This window comes from Haliotis cracherodii, unplaced genomic scaffold (assembly GCF_022045235.1).
Source record: "Haliotis cracherodii isolate W230 unplaced genomic scaffold, xgHalCrac1.p SCAF_1, whole genome shotgun sequence".
NCBI lineage: Eukaryota > Metazoa > Mollusca > Gastropoda > Lepetellida > Haliotidae > Haliotis > Haliotis cracherodii.
Genome location: NW_027266264.1, coordinates 26,197,404 through 26,213,915, shown reverse-complemented (window position 1 = coordinate 26,213,915; position 16,512 = coordinate 26,197,404). Strand labels below are relative to the sequence as shown.

Below are 16,512 nucleotides of genomic sequence, written 5' to 3'. Positions count from 1 at the left end.
ACATGCGTACATTATTATCATTATGATGATGATGATGATGATGATGATGATGATGATGATGATGATTTAACATGACGGATTTTGTTCTGCAGCATCAGTGTTGACGTCGACTGGAGATGTCTGTCCACAGAAAACTATCATGACTGAGCTTGTCGAGTCCTCAGGCCCCTACCTGTACCCATGCACTATTGAGTACAGCCTGATGTGTGCAGGTAAGTGTGCAGCCACTTGTTATTTGGGCTACGTAGTTTAGCAGTGCGTAGGGCGGGTGAGTTTGGTTGAACGTCGCTTCGAACAGTATTCCAGTTATATCAAGGCGTGTCAGCTTGATGTTGCTAGGAAAGCCCGAAATGTCTCACCTCTTTAGTGAAACCACGAGCACGGGTATGGTATTGAGAAACAAAGACAATGAATCATCCGGGACTCGAACCCACGATCACAGGTTTTTGGCGCGCTTAATGCACGCACCTGTGCACAGTAAATTGCTGCGCCTTAGAAAAGTGGAATAGCCCTGTACCCTAGCTGACTGTGGTACAAGGAGAGAAAGACGTTCACGATAAGTGAGTGAGTGAATCTTTCTATTCACTATGTCATGGAGAATGAAAATATTCGAGTTAGGACCAGTCTGACTGTGTTTGCAAACCGTTTATTTTACCATAGTTAGCGATATTATATAAAAAAATGAACTGTATTGGCGCTTAGTCAGTATTCAAAGAATGATTCTACATGGTTATATTTTATAAAATATAATTTGATTGCATTTTTTTAATTTAACAAAAAATGTTCTCATAATACACAACTGCTGATGGGTATTTGAGACATACATGTACTCGTTTCTTGGGAAATCAATAATCTGCTTTTTTTCAGCACAGATTTACACAATTTTAAACATCGTGGGGGCCATGTGTTGGCAAATTCATTTCTTACTCCAGTCTTCATTGAACCAACTTATGTTTGAACACAAGTACACAGCCACAGATGATTTTGTTGCATGAATGATTGGTTGGTTAGTTTAACGCCGCACTCAGCAATATTCCAGCTATATAACGGCGGTCTGTAAATAATCGAATCCGGACCAGACAATCCAGTGATTAATATCATGAGCATCCATCAACGCAATTGGGATCGATGACATACATCAACCAAGTCAGCGAACCTGACCAACCGATCCCGTTAGTCGCCTTTTACGACAAGCATAGTCACCTTTTACGGCAAGCATGGGTTGCTGAAGACCTATTCTACCCCGGAATGAGTGATGGTTAAATAGACATACTCAAACTTAACAACAGTTCTTTCAAATATCAATTACATCAAAAAAGTAAACTATGTATACTTTGTTTTCCCCCGCGTGCCTGTGAAGGTTTATGAGTGTTTCTAATACTCCAAGAAAAAGAAAATATTTCTTTAAGTTAAATGCATGTTACAGTGTGCATAAAGCCTTAGTGTAAGGCATAATGACATTCTACATGAAATCAAAACACAGCGCACAGAAAAACGCGCTTACATAGTTTAATTTACAAAGGGGCCTGCATGACGACGATATTGATTAGTGCATACTTGCGACGTACAGCGTTACACCGCTAACTTCGAATTGGGAAATGATGTACATTTCCTCTTTACCACATCTTCCCGAGGCAAGAGCGTCCATTAGACTTTTTATCAAAGTCTTGTTTCCACCCCTGCCACATCAAGCCCACATACCTGTGCTAAATATGATTTGACTATGGCACATATCGATAGTCCAGACAGAGAAAGTTTCACAAAAAATCAACATTCACGACTGGTACACTTTCGTATGAAAGTGATTTTCCGCTGCCTGTCTTTGTTGACACGAATGTATATTTTTCCTCTCCAACCCCCCCCACCCCCCCCACCCCACCCCCACCCCAACCCCCCCCCCACCCCCACAGCTCAAAGTGACAGATGTCTACCACTGGTGTGCAATCAATAAAACTTCGAACGTGGATCTTAAATCTACAACGGCGTTACTGAAAATGTTGCTGTATTCCAACATTTGAACGTACAATTTAACAGCTGTTATAAACATATATAAGATAGCTACGCGATAAATCGCAAAGAACAATGAAGAACAAAGCGTGGTGTATTTCACGATAAAACATTGTTCTATCATGACGTAATTTCTGGTGATTCTAACATGCGCTCGTAACTTGATGACGTCGTAAATTGGACGACACTACATTTTGAGGGATGTGTCCAGTTAGTTGTTCCCATAGATGTATAGCTGGACCAGGCAGATAAACGCAAAGGCCGAACAATCGCTTCCAAAAGTGGGAGAGATATATACATTGGTATTGGGAGAAAAAGTAAAGAAAATGGACGTGAAGGTTGTGAGTATATGCGGGAAAGACCCCCCTCCCCCAAAACCCTATTTATAAAATTTGACTTGTCATCCATGGCCGCCGTCGGATTTTATTCAGGTTATATTTTTAGGGTTAATTTTTTTTAAAGAGTGTACTTTTCACTAACATCCTTAAAGAGGCTAGTCGTAATGTTGATATCTCATACAAGTAATAAACGACTCGTTGTCTTTGTTTATCGAACAATAAAACACTGCACTCGTCGTTTATTTCTTAAATAGCAGACGTCTGCACTGAACATGTGTTGGTCTGACCCTTTTATGAAGTTTTACTGTCAAGTAAAAACTCATAAATAGGATTTTCTTGAAAAGTAAAATAAGTGTAAATCATGTATAAACATGGGGCTGATTTTATATTGGTTGGTAGACAGGACCATATTGGACAGCCGTCTTTGCAGATTCATCACCAGACACGACCGCCTTATTTCTGCTCATCATTGGTCCTTTTGATGATGCTGTTAGCTTCGGTTCTGTGTGTTTCACTCGAGGTCGGGAAAAGCCGTCGGGTACTCTGCAATCGGTCTTTACCTTCTTCCTCGTGTTTACATTTTCAACCGGAAGCTAGTGTGTTTTCTCCGTTCTGACTCACTGCAGGGTAATCGCCCCAACACGGGCCACTTTGACATTTAATAGTTGAGTCCCAACATGGGCCACTGTGACATAAAATAGTTGATTCCCAACATGGGCTACTTTGACAAATAATAGTTGAGACCCAATATGGGCCGCTTTGACATATAATAGTTGATTCCCAACATGGGCCGCTTTGACATATAATAGTTGAGACCCAACATGGGCCACTGTGACATATACTAGTTGAGTCCCAACATGGGCCACTTTGACATATAATAGTTTAGACCCAACATGGGCCACTGTGACATATAATAGTTGAGACCAAACATGGGCCATTGTGACATATAATAGTTGAGACCCAACATGGGCTACTGGGACATATAATAGTTGAGACCCAACATAGGCCACTTAGACATATAATAGTTGAGACCCAACATAGGCCACTTTGACATATAATAGTTGAGACCCAACATGGGCCACTTTGACATATAATAGTTGAGACCCAACATGGGCCACTTTGACATATGATAGTTGATTCCCAACGTAGGCTACTTTGACATATTATATTTGAGTCCCAACATGGGCAACTTTGACATATAATAGTTGAGACCCAACATAGGCCACTTTGACATATAATAGTTGAGACCCACCATGGGCCACTTTGACATATGATAGTTGATTCCTATTATGGGCCATTTTGCCACGTGATATTTGAGACCCACCATTGGCCACTTTGACATATGATAGTTGAGATCGACCATGGGCCACTTTGACATATGATAGTTGACACCCACCATGCCCCACTTTGACATATGATAGTTGAGACCCACCATGGGCCACTTTGACATATGATAGTTGAGACCGACCATGGGCCACTTTGACATATGATAGTTGACACCCACCATGCCCCACTTTGACATATGATAGTTGAGACCCACCATGGGCCACTTTGACATATGATAGTTGAGACCCACCATAGGCCATTTTGACATATGATAGTTGAGAGCCACCATAGGCCATTTTGACATGTTAGTTGAGACCGACTATGGGCCACTTTGACATATGATAATTGACACCCACCATGGGCCACTTTGACATATGATAGTTGAGATCCACCATGGGCCACTTTGACATATGATAGTTGAGACCCACCATGGGCCATTTTGACATATGATAGTTGAGAGCCACCATAGGCCATTTTGACATATGTTAGTTGAGACCGACTATGGGCCACTTTGACATATGATAGTTGACACCCACCATGGGCCACTTTGACATATGATAGTTGAGACCCACCATAGACTACTATGACATATGATAGTTGATTCCAAACATGGTCTACTTTGACATTTAATAGTTGAGTCCCAACATGGGCTACTTTGACATTTAATAAATGATTCCCAACATGGGCTACTTTGACATTTAATAGTTGATTCCCAACATAGGCTACTTTGACATATAATAGTTGATTACCAACATGGGCTACTTTGACATATACTAGTTGAGTCCCAACATGGGCCACTTTGACATAAAATAGTTGATTCTCAACATGGGCTACTTTGACCTATAATAGTTGAGTCCCAACATGGGCCACTTTGACATATGATAGTTGATTCCCAACATAGGCTACTTTGACACATAATAGTTGATTACCAACATGGGCTACTTTGACATATACTAGTTGAGTCCCAACATGGGCCACTTTGACATAAAATAGTTGATTCTCAACATGGGCCACTTTGACCTATAATAGTTGAGTCCCAACATGGGCCACTTTGACATATGATAGTTGAGAGCCACCATAGGCCATTTTGACATATGTTAGTTGAGACCAACTATGGGCCACTTTGACATATGATAGTTGACACCCACCATGGGCCACTTTGACATATGATAGTTGAGACCCACCATGGGCCACTTTGACATATGATAGTTGAGAGCCACCATGGGCCATTTTGACATATGTTAGTTGAGACCGACTATGGGCCACTTTGACATGTGATAGTTGACACCCACCATGGGCCACCTTGACATATGATAGTTGAGACCCACCATGGGCCACTTTGACATATGATAGTTGAGAGCCACCATAGGCCATTTTGACATATGTTAGTTGAGACCGACTATGGGCCACTTTGACATATGTTAGTTGAGACCCACCATAGACCACTTTGACATATGATAGTTGATTCCAAACATGGTCTACTTTGACATATAATAGTTGAGTCCCAACATGGGCTACTTTGCCATTTAATAGTTGATTCCCAACATAGGCTACTTTGACATATAATAGTTGATTACCAACATGGGCCACTTTGACATAAAATAGTTGATTCTCAACATGGGCCACTTTGACCTATAATAGTTGAGTCCCAACATGGGCCACTTTGACATATGATAGTTGATTCACAACATAGGCTACTTTGACATTTAATAGTTGATTACCAAAATGGGCTACTTTGACATATACTAGATGAGTCCCAACATGGGCCACTTTGACATAAAATAGTTGATTCTCAACATGGGCCACTTTGACCTATAATAGTTGAGTCCCAACATGGGCAGCTTTGACATATGATAGTTGATTCCTAACATGGGCTACTTTGACACATAATAGTTGAGTCCCAACATGGGCCACTTTGACATATGATAGTTGATTCCTAACATGGGGCTACTTTGACATATAATAGTTGAGATCCACCCTAGGCCACTTTGACATATAATAGTTGATTCTCAACATGGGCCACTTTGACCTATAATAGTTGAGTCCCAACATGGGCCACTTTGACATATGATAGTTGATTCCCAACATAGGCTACTTTGACACATAATAGTTGATTACCAACATGGGCTACTTTGACATATACTAGTTGAGTCCCAACATGGGCCACTTTGACATAAAATAGTTGATTCTCAACATGGGCCACTTTGACATATAATAGTTGATTCTCAACATGGGCAGCTTTGACATATGATAGTTGATTCCAAACATGGGCTACTTTGACATATAATAGTTGAGACCCAATTTGGGCCGCTTTGACCTATAATAGTTGAGTCCCAACATGGGCCACTTTGACATATGATAGTTGAGACCCACCATAGACCACTTTGACATATGATAGTTGAGACCCACCATAGGCCACTTTGACATATGATAGTTGAGACCTACCATAGGCAATTTTGACATATGATAGTTGAGACCCACCATGGGCCACTTTGACATATGATATTTGACACCCACTATAGGCCACTTTGACATATGATAGTTGAGACCCACCATAGGCCACTTTGACATATGATAGTTGAGACCCACCATTGGCCACTTTGACATGTGATAGCTGAGACCCACCATAGGCCATTTTGACATATGATAGTTGAGACCCATCATAGGCCACTTTGACATATGATAGTTGAGACCCAACATAGGCCACTTTGACATATGATAGTTGAGACCCACCATAGGCCACTTTGACATATGATAGTTGATTCCCAACATGGTCTACTTTGACATATGATAGTTGAGACCCACCATGGGCCACTTTGACATATGATATTTAAGACACACCATGGGCCACTTTGACATATGATAGTTGAGACCAACCATGGGCCACTTTGACATATGATAGTTGACACCCACCATTGGCCACTTTGACATATGATAGTTGAGACCCACCATAGGCCACTTTGACATATGATAGTTGATTCCCAACATGGTCTACTTTGACATATGATATTTGAGACCCACCATGGGCCAATTTGACATATAACATTTGAGACCCATCATAGGCCACTTTGACATTTCATAGTTGAGACCCCCCATAGGCCAATTTGACATATGATAGTTGAGACCCACCATGGACCACTTTGACATATGATATTTGAGACCCACCATAGGCCACTTTGACATATGATAGTTGAGACCCACCATGGGCCATTTTGACATATGATATTTGAGACCCACCATAGGCCACTTTGACATATGATAGTTGATTCCCATTTAGGCCATTTTGCCATGTGATAATTGAGATGGATGAGGTAAATCGTCGTGCATGGCTGGCGACGGTTGTCTATTCTAGATGGGGTGACATGGGAAATCGTGAAACATCGCGTTCAAGATATTTGCACTTACATAGCCACTTGCACGCACGTGTGTGTTGCGGGGTTGCCTAAAAGTCGGGCCAAGAAAAGTCGGGCCGGGCCGGGCCAGCGGGTAATACTAAAAATGGATTGCAGAATAATACAACGAAACGCGCATATCTAGGCAGATCTCAAATGTCCACAAACGTATAGTTTTGCTCATTTAATTGAGTTTGAATAAAAATGCACCTTCAACAATGTAGTAAACTGATGATTTTGACTACATACCGTGAGTCTCGTAGAAAAGTCAGTGTCTTGACTGCGTGTATTCTTTGATTAGAATGCTTCTCACCGACCTTGGCGTGTCGGGGTGTGATGTCCTGGGCAGAAAACGACAGTGTTTTGACTACTCTTCTTTCATTAATTAACGTCTTGGGCATCCCTAATTAACCTTTACTAATTCGTGTTAAACCAACACAGGATGTTTTCTGGAAGTGGATATTCGCGAATGTCAAAGGACTGACACGACACGTGTTAATAACTGTCCAAGCACTTCTAAAGTTCCTAACATTCTTTATATCTAAAGATTGGTATTATATCTAATTATAAACCACTTTATTGTCTCATATTTCAGTAGTTAAAGAAAACACAGAGCTCAAAGTGAAGCCGTTTACACTCTACATTCTCAACATAGTCTCTATCAGAAGGGATTTGGCTTGTGTTGGGTCCGATTTGGCCCGGGCTGTCAAAATGCACTTTAAACACACAAATGTATCATCAAATGTCTTTAAATCTATAGACTAGCATTATATCTACCTATAAACAACTTTATAGTGTCTCCGTTCGCTGTATTTAAAGAAAACAAGGTGCTCAAAGTGAAGCCCTTTTCCCTCTACATTCTCAACATAGTCTCTATCAGAAGTGTTTGGCTTGTGTTGGGTCTGACTTGGCACGGGCGGTCAAAATCTTCTATAAACACAAAAATCTATCTTCAAATGTGTTTACATCTATAGATTAATATTAAATCTACCTTTATACCACTTTATAATGTCACGGTACATCGTATTAAAAGAAAACAAGGGTCTCAAAGTGAAGCCCTTTTCCCTCTACATTCTCAACATAGCCTCTATCAGAAGTTTTTGGCTTGTGTTGGGTCTGACTTGGCACGGGCCGTCAAAATCTACTTTAAACACACAGATGTATCTTAAAATGTGTTTACATCTATAGATTAGTATTAAATCTACCTGTATATACCACTTTATAATGTCACGGTACATCGTATTTAAAGAAAACAAGGTGCTGAAAGTGAAGCATTTTTACTGTATTTTCTTAAGAAAATCCCTTTTAGAAGTGTTCGGTCCGACTATGCCCGGGCTGTCAAAACCTACTTTAAACACATAAAAGTATAATCAAATGTGTTTACATCTATAGATCAGTGTTATATCTACCTAAATACCACTTTATGATGTATCAGTACATCGTCTTTAAAGAAACCAAGGTGCTCAAAGTGAAGCCCTTTTTTCTCTACATTCTCAACATAGTCTCTATCAGAAGTGTTTGGTTTGTGTTAGGTCCGACTTCGCCCGGGCGGTCAAAATCTTCTTTAAACGCACAGATGTATCTTAAAATGTGTTTACATCTATAGATTAGTATTAAATCTACCTATATACCACTTTATAATGTCACGGTACATCGTATTTAAAGAAATCAAGGGGCTCAAAGTGAAGCATTTTTACTGTATTTTCTTAAGAAAATCCCTTTTAGAAGTGTTCGGTCCGACATGGCCCGGGCTGTCAAAACCTACTTTAAACACATAAAAGTATAATCAAATGTGTTTACATCTATAGATCAACATAGTCTCTATCAGAAGTGTTTGGTTTGTGTTAGGTCCAACTTGGTCCGGACGGTCAAAATCTACTTTAAACACAAATATGTATCTTCAAATGTATTTACATCTATAGACTAGTGTTATATCTACCAATACACCACTTTATAATGTCACAGTATATGGCATTCAAAGACAACTGGGCCGTTAAAGTCAAGCACTTTTACTGTATTTTCTTAAGAAAATCCCTGTTAAAAGTGTTCGGTCCGACTTGGCCCGGGCCGTCAAAATCAACTTAAACCTCACAGATGTATCATCAAATGGATTCACATCTATAGATTAGTATTATATCCACCTAAATATCACTTTATAGTGTCTCAGATGGCTCTACTGAAAGAAAATAAGGGGCTCAAAGTGAAGCCCTTTTCCCTCTACATTCTCAACATAGTCTCTATCAGAAGTGTTTGGCATGTGTTGGGTCTGACTTGGCCCGGGCTGTCAAAATCTACTTTAAACACACAGATGTATCATCAAATGTGTTTACATCTATAGATTAGTGTTATATCTACCTATACACCACTTTATAATGTCACAGATCGCAGTATTTATAGAAAACAAGGGTCTCAAAGTGAAGCCCTTTTCCCTCTACATTCTCAACATAGCCTCTATCAGAAGTTTTTGGCTTGTGTTGGGTCCGACTTGGCCCGGGCAGTCAAAATCTACTTTAAACGCACAGATGTATCTTAAAATGTGTTTACATCTATAGATTAGTATTAAATCTACCTATATATACCACTTTATAATGTCACGGTACATCGTATTTAAAGAAAACAAGGTGCTGAAAGTGAAGCATTTTTACTGTATTTTCTTAAGAAAATCCCTTTTAGAAGTGTTCGGTCCGACTATGCCCGGGCTGTCAAAACCTACTTTAAACACATAAAAGTATAATCAAATGTGTTTACATCTATAGATCAGTGTTATATCTACCTAAATACCACTTTATAATGTATCAGTACATCGTCTCTAAAGAAACCATGGTGCTCAAAGTGAAGCCCTTTTCCCTCTACATTCTCAACATAGTCTCTATCAGAAGTGTTTGGTTTGTGTTAGGTCCGACTTCGCCCGAGCGTCAAAATCTTCTTTAAACGCACATATGTATCTTAAAATGTGTTTACATCTATAGATTAGTATTAAATCTACCTATATACCACTTAATAATGTCACGGTACATCGTATTTAAAGAAAACAAGGTGCTCAAAGTGAAGCCCCTTTCCCTCTGCATTCTCAACATAGTCTCTATCAAAAGTGTTTGTCTTAAGTTGGGTCCGACATGGCCCGGGATGTCACAATGAACTTTAAACAGACAGATGCATCATCAAATGTGTTAAGATCTATAGATTAGTATTGTATCTACATATATACCACTTTATAATGTCACAGTACATCGTATTTAAAGAAAACTGGTCTGTTAAAGTCAAACACTTTTACTGTATTTTCTTAAGAAAATCTCTGTCAGAAGTGTTGGGTCCGACTTGGCCGGGGCTGTCAAAATCAATTTTAAACACACAAATGTTTCATCAAATGTGTTTACATATATAGACTAGCATTATTCCTACCTATAGACCACGTTATAGTGTCTCAAGTCGCTGTATTTAAAGAAAACATGGTTCTCAAAGTGAAGCCATTTTCCCTCTACATTCTCAACATAGTCTCTATCAAAAGTGTTTAAACGCACAACTTAAACCTCACAGATGAATATTCAAATGTATTCACATCTATAAACGAAGAAGGGTTTGGCTTGTGTTGGGTCCGATTTGGCCCGGGCTGTCAAAATGCACTTTAAACACACAAATGTATCATCAAATGTCTTTAAATCTATAGACTAGCATTATATCTACCTATATACAACTTTATAGTGTCTCCGTTCGCTGTATTTAAAGAAAACAAGGTGCTCAAAGTGAAGCCCTTTTCCCTCTACATTCTCAACATAGTCTCTATCAGAAGTGTTTGGCTTAAACTCACGGATGTATCATCAAATGTGTTTATATCTATACCTTGTTTTCTTTAAATACGATGTACTGTGACGGGAACATAAACATTATAATGATAATGATGATGATAGTTGTTTATGATGAGGATCATCACCATATTTTAACGTCTATGGTGTGATTAACAAGGAGGCCTTTCATGATTGATTTTAATCGTGCACTATTGCACATATTTATTTATCTGAAGATCCTCTTGTGAAGCATGTCAAGACTGAAAACAAGTCATTCAATGGATTTTCCTAAACGACCCATTGATGCAGTACTGAATATCAATGTTAATGTTTATTTTGTTGATGGTGCTGGACGGTACAGAAATGAGTGTCAATCAAGCGAAGTGACATATCAAATCGACCCAGAACCAGTCACTTGCCACTCGAAAACGTCAATGTGTGATTTTGTGTCAAAGTTGATGTCCAGCTTGACACAAACACAGTATCTTTGGCATGGTTCGATCCTCTTGTTACCGTAATGTGTGGTTTTGACTCCGAGACCATCAATGGTACGACCCAGAATATGTTTAGGGCGTCGTGGGAAATAATTACATATAAAATTTCTGGAATACGCCCACATACAGAGTCAGACGTATCCAAGCGAACAAACCTGATATGGTCCTTTTTGATAAATCCAATGAAAGCATTGTATGACCGATTTATCTGTTTCTTTTGAAACTAATGAGATTCAGGAGAAACAAGGCAAAGACAGTATGAGGACCGTACTAACGAAATGTCAAGCTAGCTTCCCAAGTTGTTATACTCGCCATTCATGACAAGAAAAATCCCGTTTCCTGACGCTTAAAATAGTGTTTATATTAATTAAAATGCACACATTTCCAATATTCGAAATATTCCAGTGTCCATACCGTCCACTATCCTTGAAGGATAATGATGACGTAGACGACAAAAACGACAACGACAACAACGATGTGCTGGATTTACTTCCAGAAAGCATATGATTCTGTCTGTTTGGGAATGTTTGGACATGTTGTAGAAATTTTCGTCAGTGTCCACATTGTCAACTATCCTGGAAGGTGTATCTTGCCACATATGTTTGCGGGTAGAGACACAAAACCAGTTAAGAGATGACACATGTGTATGCATACAATTTTGAATAATATGGAGAGTTTACAATCCTAGACACATTCCACATTAAGCCATGTTAGATCATGTTTACACTGCTGTTTTATGTATGAGAACACAAGAAAGTACGGATTTGTCAGTCATTCAAATCTCGGGTTCAGCAAATTAAAGTTTTCGTATCTATTTTCAGTAAAAATCGTTAGGAGTTTTGCGAACAGGGTGTTAGTTGTCAATTTAAGGTGCTTGAAATGCACTTTAATGAATCCTTGGAGTCTGTAACCTTGAGAAACGTTGTAATGTTATTAATACAAAAATCAGTAAAAGATAAAGCATATATTTTGTGACCGGAACTAGCATGTTCGAGGTAAAGCTTACGTTTTGTGTACCATCAAAAGCATGCCAGTGATGACATTTCTTCAAAACATGACAAAATCCCTATCATCCACAACATGAGAGATATTGACCACGAATGTGTGTACCGAACTCTCGAACCTATTCTCCGATCACGACCGCCTCACCATAAAAATACATATAGATTTGGACCTGTGAAGATCAGGGTTAGAACAGATCTTCAGCAACCAATGCTTGTATTAAAAGGTGACTATGGTTGTCGTTAGAGGCGACTAACGGGATCGGGTTGGTTGTCAGGCTCGCTGACTTGGTTGATTGGATGCATGTCATCTTATCCCAATCGTGTGGATTGATGCTCGTGATGTCAATCACTGGAATGTCAGGGCCAGACTTGATTATTTGCATGACCTCCGTCATATAGCTGGCATATTGCTAAGTGTGGCGTTAAACAAAAAAACAAAAAAACAAAACATATAAATTTAACCGCTTATTTCAAATTCGAGATAAAAATTTGCCACCGTGACAGCTTTAAGAAATCTTAATTAGAATTTTACTTAACTGTAAACAATTCTCCTTGATACAGGTTGAGGAATCCGTAATGAAGTCAAAGAAAGTGATCATTTGCAACATTGTCAAACTTAGTTTCATCCACAGAAACCACGGACCTTTTTCGCAAAACTAAAATTCAACTCAATCCTTCACTTGTTTTTCTGTCACAATTTTTATTGATTATTACCTGCGAAATACATTTCAATTAGTCATCGAGATACATTTCAATTAGCCACACCTTACACCTGTTGTATTCTGAATTGATCTTCTATGCAATCGTATTTCTATGGATCTATAATACACAGTATGTTACTCAGTTTTATTTCGCTGATTGACTTTCTATATAGGTGAACAGGGACATTTTTACATGCAAACAACATGTTATTCAGGAAAATATAATTACATGATAGGGGTTTGTGACCACACAAATAATTATTTATTCAAAGACCCCTTCCTTTAAAAAACATATATATTAACGCACACAAATGTTTTTTACAAACAATAGTTGATTTTATGCTTCCAAACAAACCACACGCAACCTATTGTTGAATTTTAAAATATAGCCAAGGTAAATGTATCCACAATCATATTTAATCACAAATATCGTTCTGTTCTATATAAATGTAACAAGTGAACTAACCATTTCAGTGGTTCTCAACATGGACAAAATTGTTGGAGATGTTCAATGAGTGAATGTTTATTTAATGAAGTAAAAACGTAGATTCTTTCTCTTGGTAAATACATGTAGCTGTACATCTTATAGATGTTCCAAGAGAAAATGATATTATATCTGCCTATATACCACTTTATAGTGTCTCAGATCGCTGTATGTAAAGAAAACTTGGTGCTCAAAGTGAAGCCCTTTTCCCTCTACATTGATGATACATCTGTGTTTAAAGATGATTTTGCCAGCCCGGGCCAAGTCGGACCCACCACAAGCCAAACACTTTTGATAGAGACTATGTTGAGAATGTAGAGGGGAAAGGGCTTCACTTTGAGCACCAAGTTTTCTTTAAATACGATGTACTGTGACATTATAAAGTGTTTTATAGGTAAATACAACACTAAGCTACAGTTATTAACACATTTGATGATACATCTGTGTGTATAATTGATTTTGACAGCCCGGGACAAGTCGGACCGAGCACAATCCAAACACTTTTGATAGAGACTATGTTGAGAATGTAGAGGGAAAAGCGCTTCACTTTGAGCACCTTGTTTTCTTTAAAAACCGCCATCTGAGACACTATAAAGAGATATTTAGGTAGATATAATACCAATCTATATGTGTGAATCCATTTCATGTTACATCTGTGAGGTTTAAGTTGATTTTGACAGCCCGGGCCAAGTCGGACCGAACACTTGTGAGACTGTTGAGAATATGGGGAGAAGAGGTCTACTTTAACCAACGTGTCTGCTTTATACACGATGAACAGTGACATTATTAAGTGGTATTTACATAGATACAGTACTATCCTATAAATATAAACGCTATGCCGACAGATGGAAATTTGTATCGCGATAGCTAGAAGTATTTTGATACGTTTCAAATCTTATTTCGTTTAACGATTGCTCTTTTACATGTTACCTAGATCAGCGACGCTTACACTTTCTGGATTTCAAACGATTTACTCCGAAATACCTAATTATGTTTCACGTTTTTGGTTGGTGATTGTTCATTAATGTCATGTGTGTATGTTGCATCAATAATATGTAGGTATGATCGCCGATAATGAAGTAATTAGCCAATAACACTTTGGCCCGTCTTGGCCAGGCCCGGCCCGGCCCGACTTTTAGGCAATGCCATGTGTTGCTGCCTGTACCAGTCCGGAGTAATATGACACTAACAGGCATGTCTAGTTATTCATACAGTCAGCTTAGTACACGATGATTTCACCCTCACCGGATTTGTATTACGCTCCGAATTAGGGCATTTAATGTTTTCTGATTATTATGATCATGAGAACATGTTTCTGTGAAGTGTTTCTTGAATACATTGACATGTAGTAATGATGATAATAATACTGCAGTATTTAACAAATGTGAACACACTTTGAGAATGCAGGATGTAGTCAATACATGTCCTGTGTGATACAAATCTATTTCGTTTGCTTTACAGGCATTCTATACGTAATGTGGAAGAACGTTGGATACCGACGGAGGAGAAGCCGCACTGATTCTGATGACGAAGATGAAGACGATGAAGCCATGAGCCATCAGAGAATGAGCGTGGACTGTGCAGGATCCAACCGAGGGTTATTTCTCGGCATCCTTCTCACGGTGGGGTCAGTCATCTCAATCATAGCGTTCTACGTCCTAGCGGCCCAGGAGGCTATGTCTAGCACAGCTATTATCCTGACACACCTCTCTGGCACCTGCATCTATCTGCTCACCACTGTGGCACTTGTTATTGCTGCCCACAAGATGAAACACCATCGCTTCCACTCAGAACACAAAGGTGATCTGGAGGACACACTCATCCTCATTTCCTACACTGGACTGTTGTGTTTCTCAATCTTTAGTCTCGTTGCTGCCATCTTACATCCGTACGACGAAAGGAGTGCCCTGACGATTGTTTCCAATATAATGATGATGGTACAAGCTACGATGCAGACAATATTTATTTTGGCCGGAGATCGTATGACTGCTGCAACTCCCATACAGGTTAGGAAGAAACCTGGTCGGGAGTTGGTAACCTTTCTGTTGCTGTGCAACTTCGCTATGTGGGCAATGAACACCTTTCAAACACAGAAGCCCAAACATAACCCCATTCAGGTGGAATTCTATGGACATGAAGCATGGGCTATATTTACTCATATATCAGTACCTCTAGGCATTTATTATCGATTTCATTCCTCTGTGTGCTTATCAAATATCTGGAAAAATGCCTGGAAGATGCAGAGGCACATCTGAACTGGCCAGCTGCACGTGGTTAGCAATGACGTTTTGTTTTAATCGTTTGAAACGTACGTGAATCGCATAACCATCGCATCTGCCTGCACAGTAGAAACGGTAGGCAGCATTCTTACAAAACGAAGTCGGATATACCGGAAGATTAATGCTTAAATGATGTGATTAAATATGTTTTAACTGGAGATGTTCATGGATATTGATTTTCAAGTCTTGACTGTATTCAAATGAAACTCATGCTCATCATGTAATGAAACGCCAGGACATTGTCAGCTTCTGTGTTTTGCAACATGCCATTCGAATGCTCTGTAATCAAGAAGATATAATACAAATAAGCAGATGTTGGCTTCTCTACTTTCACTCACACTTAACCACAACGTTTGTTTGTTTGTTTGCCGCACTCAGCAATATCCCAGCTATGTGACGGCGGTCTGTAAATAATCGAGTCTGGACCAGACAATCCAGTGATTGACATCATGAGCATTGATCCACGCAATTGGGATACGATGTAATGCATCAGCGAGCCTGACCACCTGATCCCGTTAGTCGCCTCTTACGACAAGCATAGTCGCATTTTACGGAAAGCATGGGTTGCTGAAGACCTTTTCTACCCCGGATCTTCACGGGCCCTTAACCACAACGGATCCAGCTAAGTAAGAAATGTACCTTTCATATTTTGTATACAAAAATGACCGGTTATCTGAGTGACCAAGCACGTTCATAACATAT

The 16,512-nt window shown here is 39.3% G+C and overlaps 1 protein-coding gene across 1 annotated transcript in view; it reads left to right on the top strand.

Annotated features, from left to right (window-relative positions):
* The window catches only part of LOC139454988 (proton channel OtopLc-like), a 43,114-nt gene extending 27,328 nt beyond the window's left edge, over positions 1–15,786 (top strand). The window contains exons 9-10 of the mRNA XM_071236580.1: positions 93–212; positions 14,993–15,786. Coding sequence (XP_071092681.1) covers positions 93–212; positions 14,993–15,786 — 914 coding nt within the window. The remainder of the gene's footprint in view (positions 1–92; positions 213–14,992) is intronic.
* The last annotated feature ends 726 nt before the right edge of the window (positions 15,787–16,512 follow it).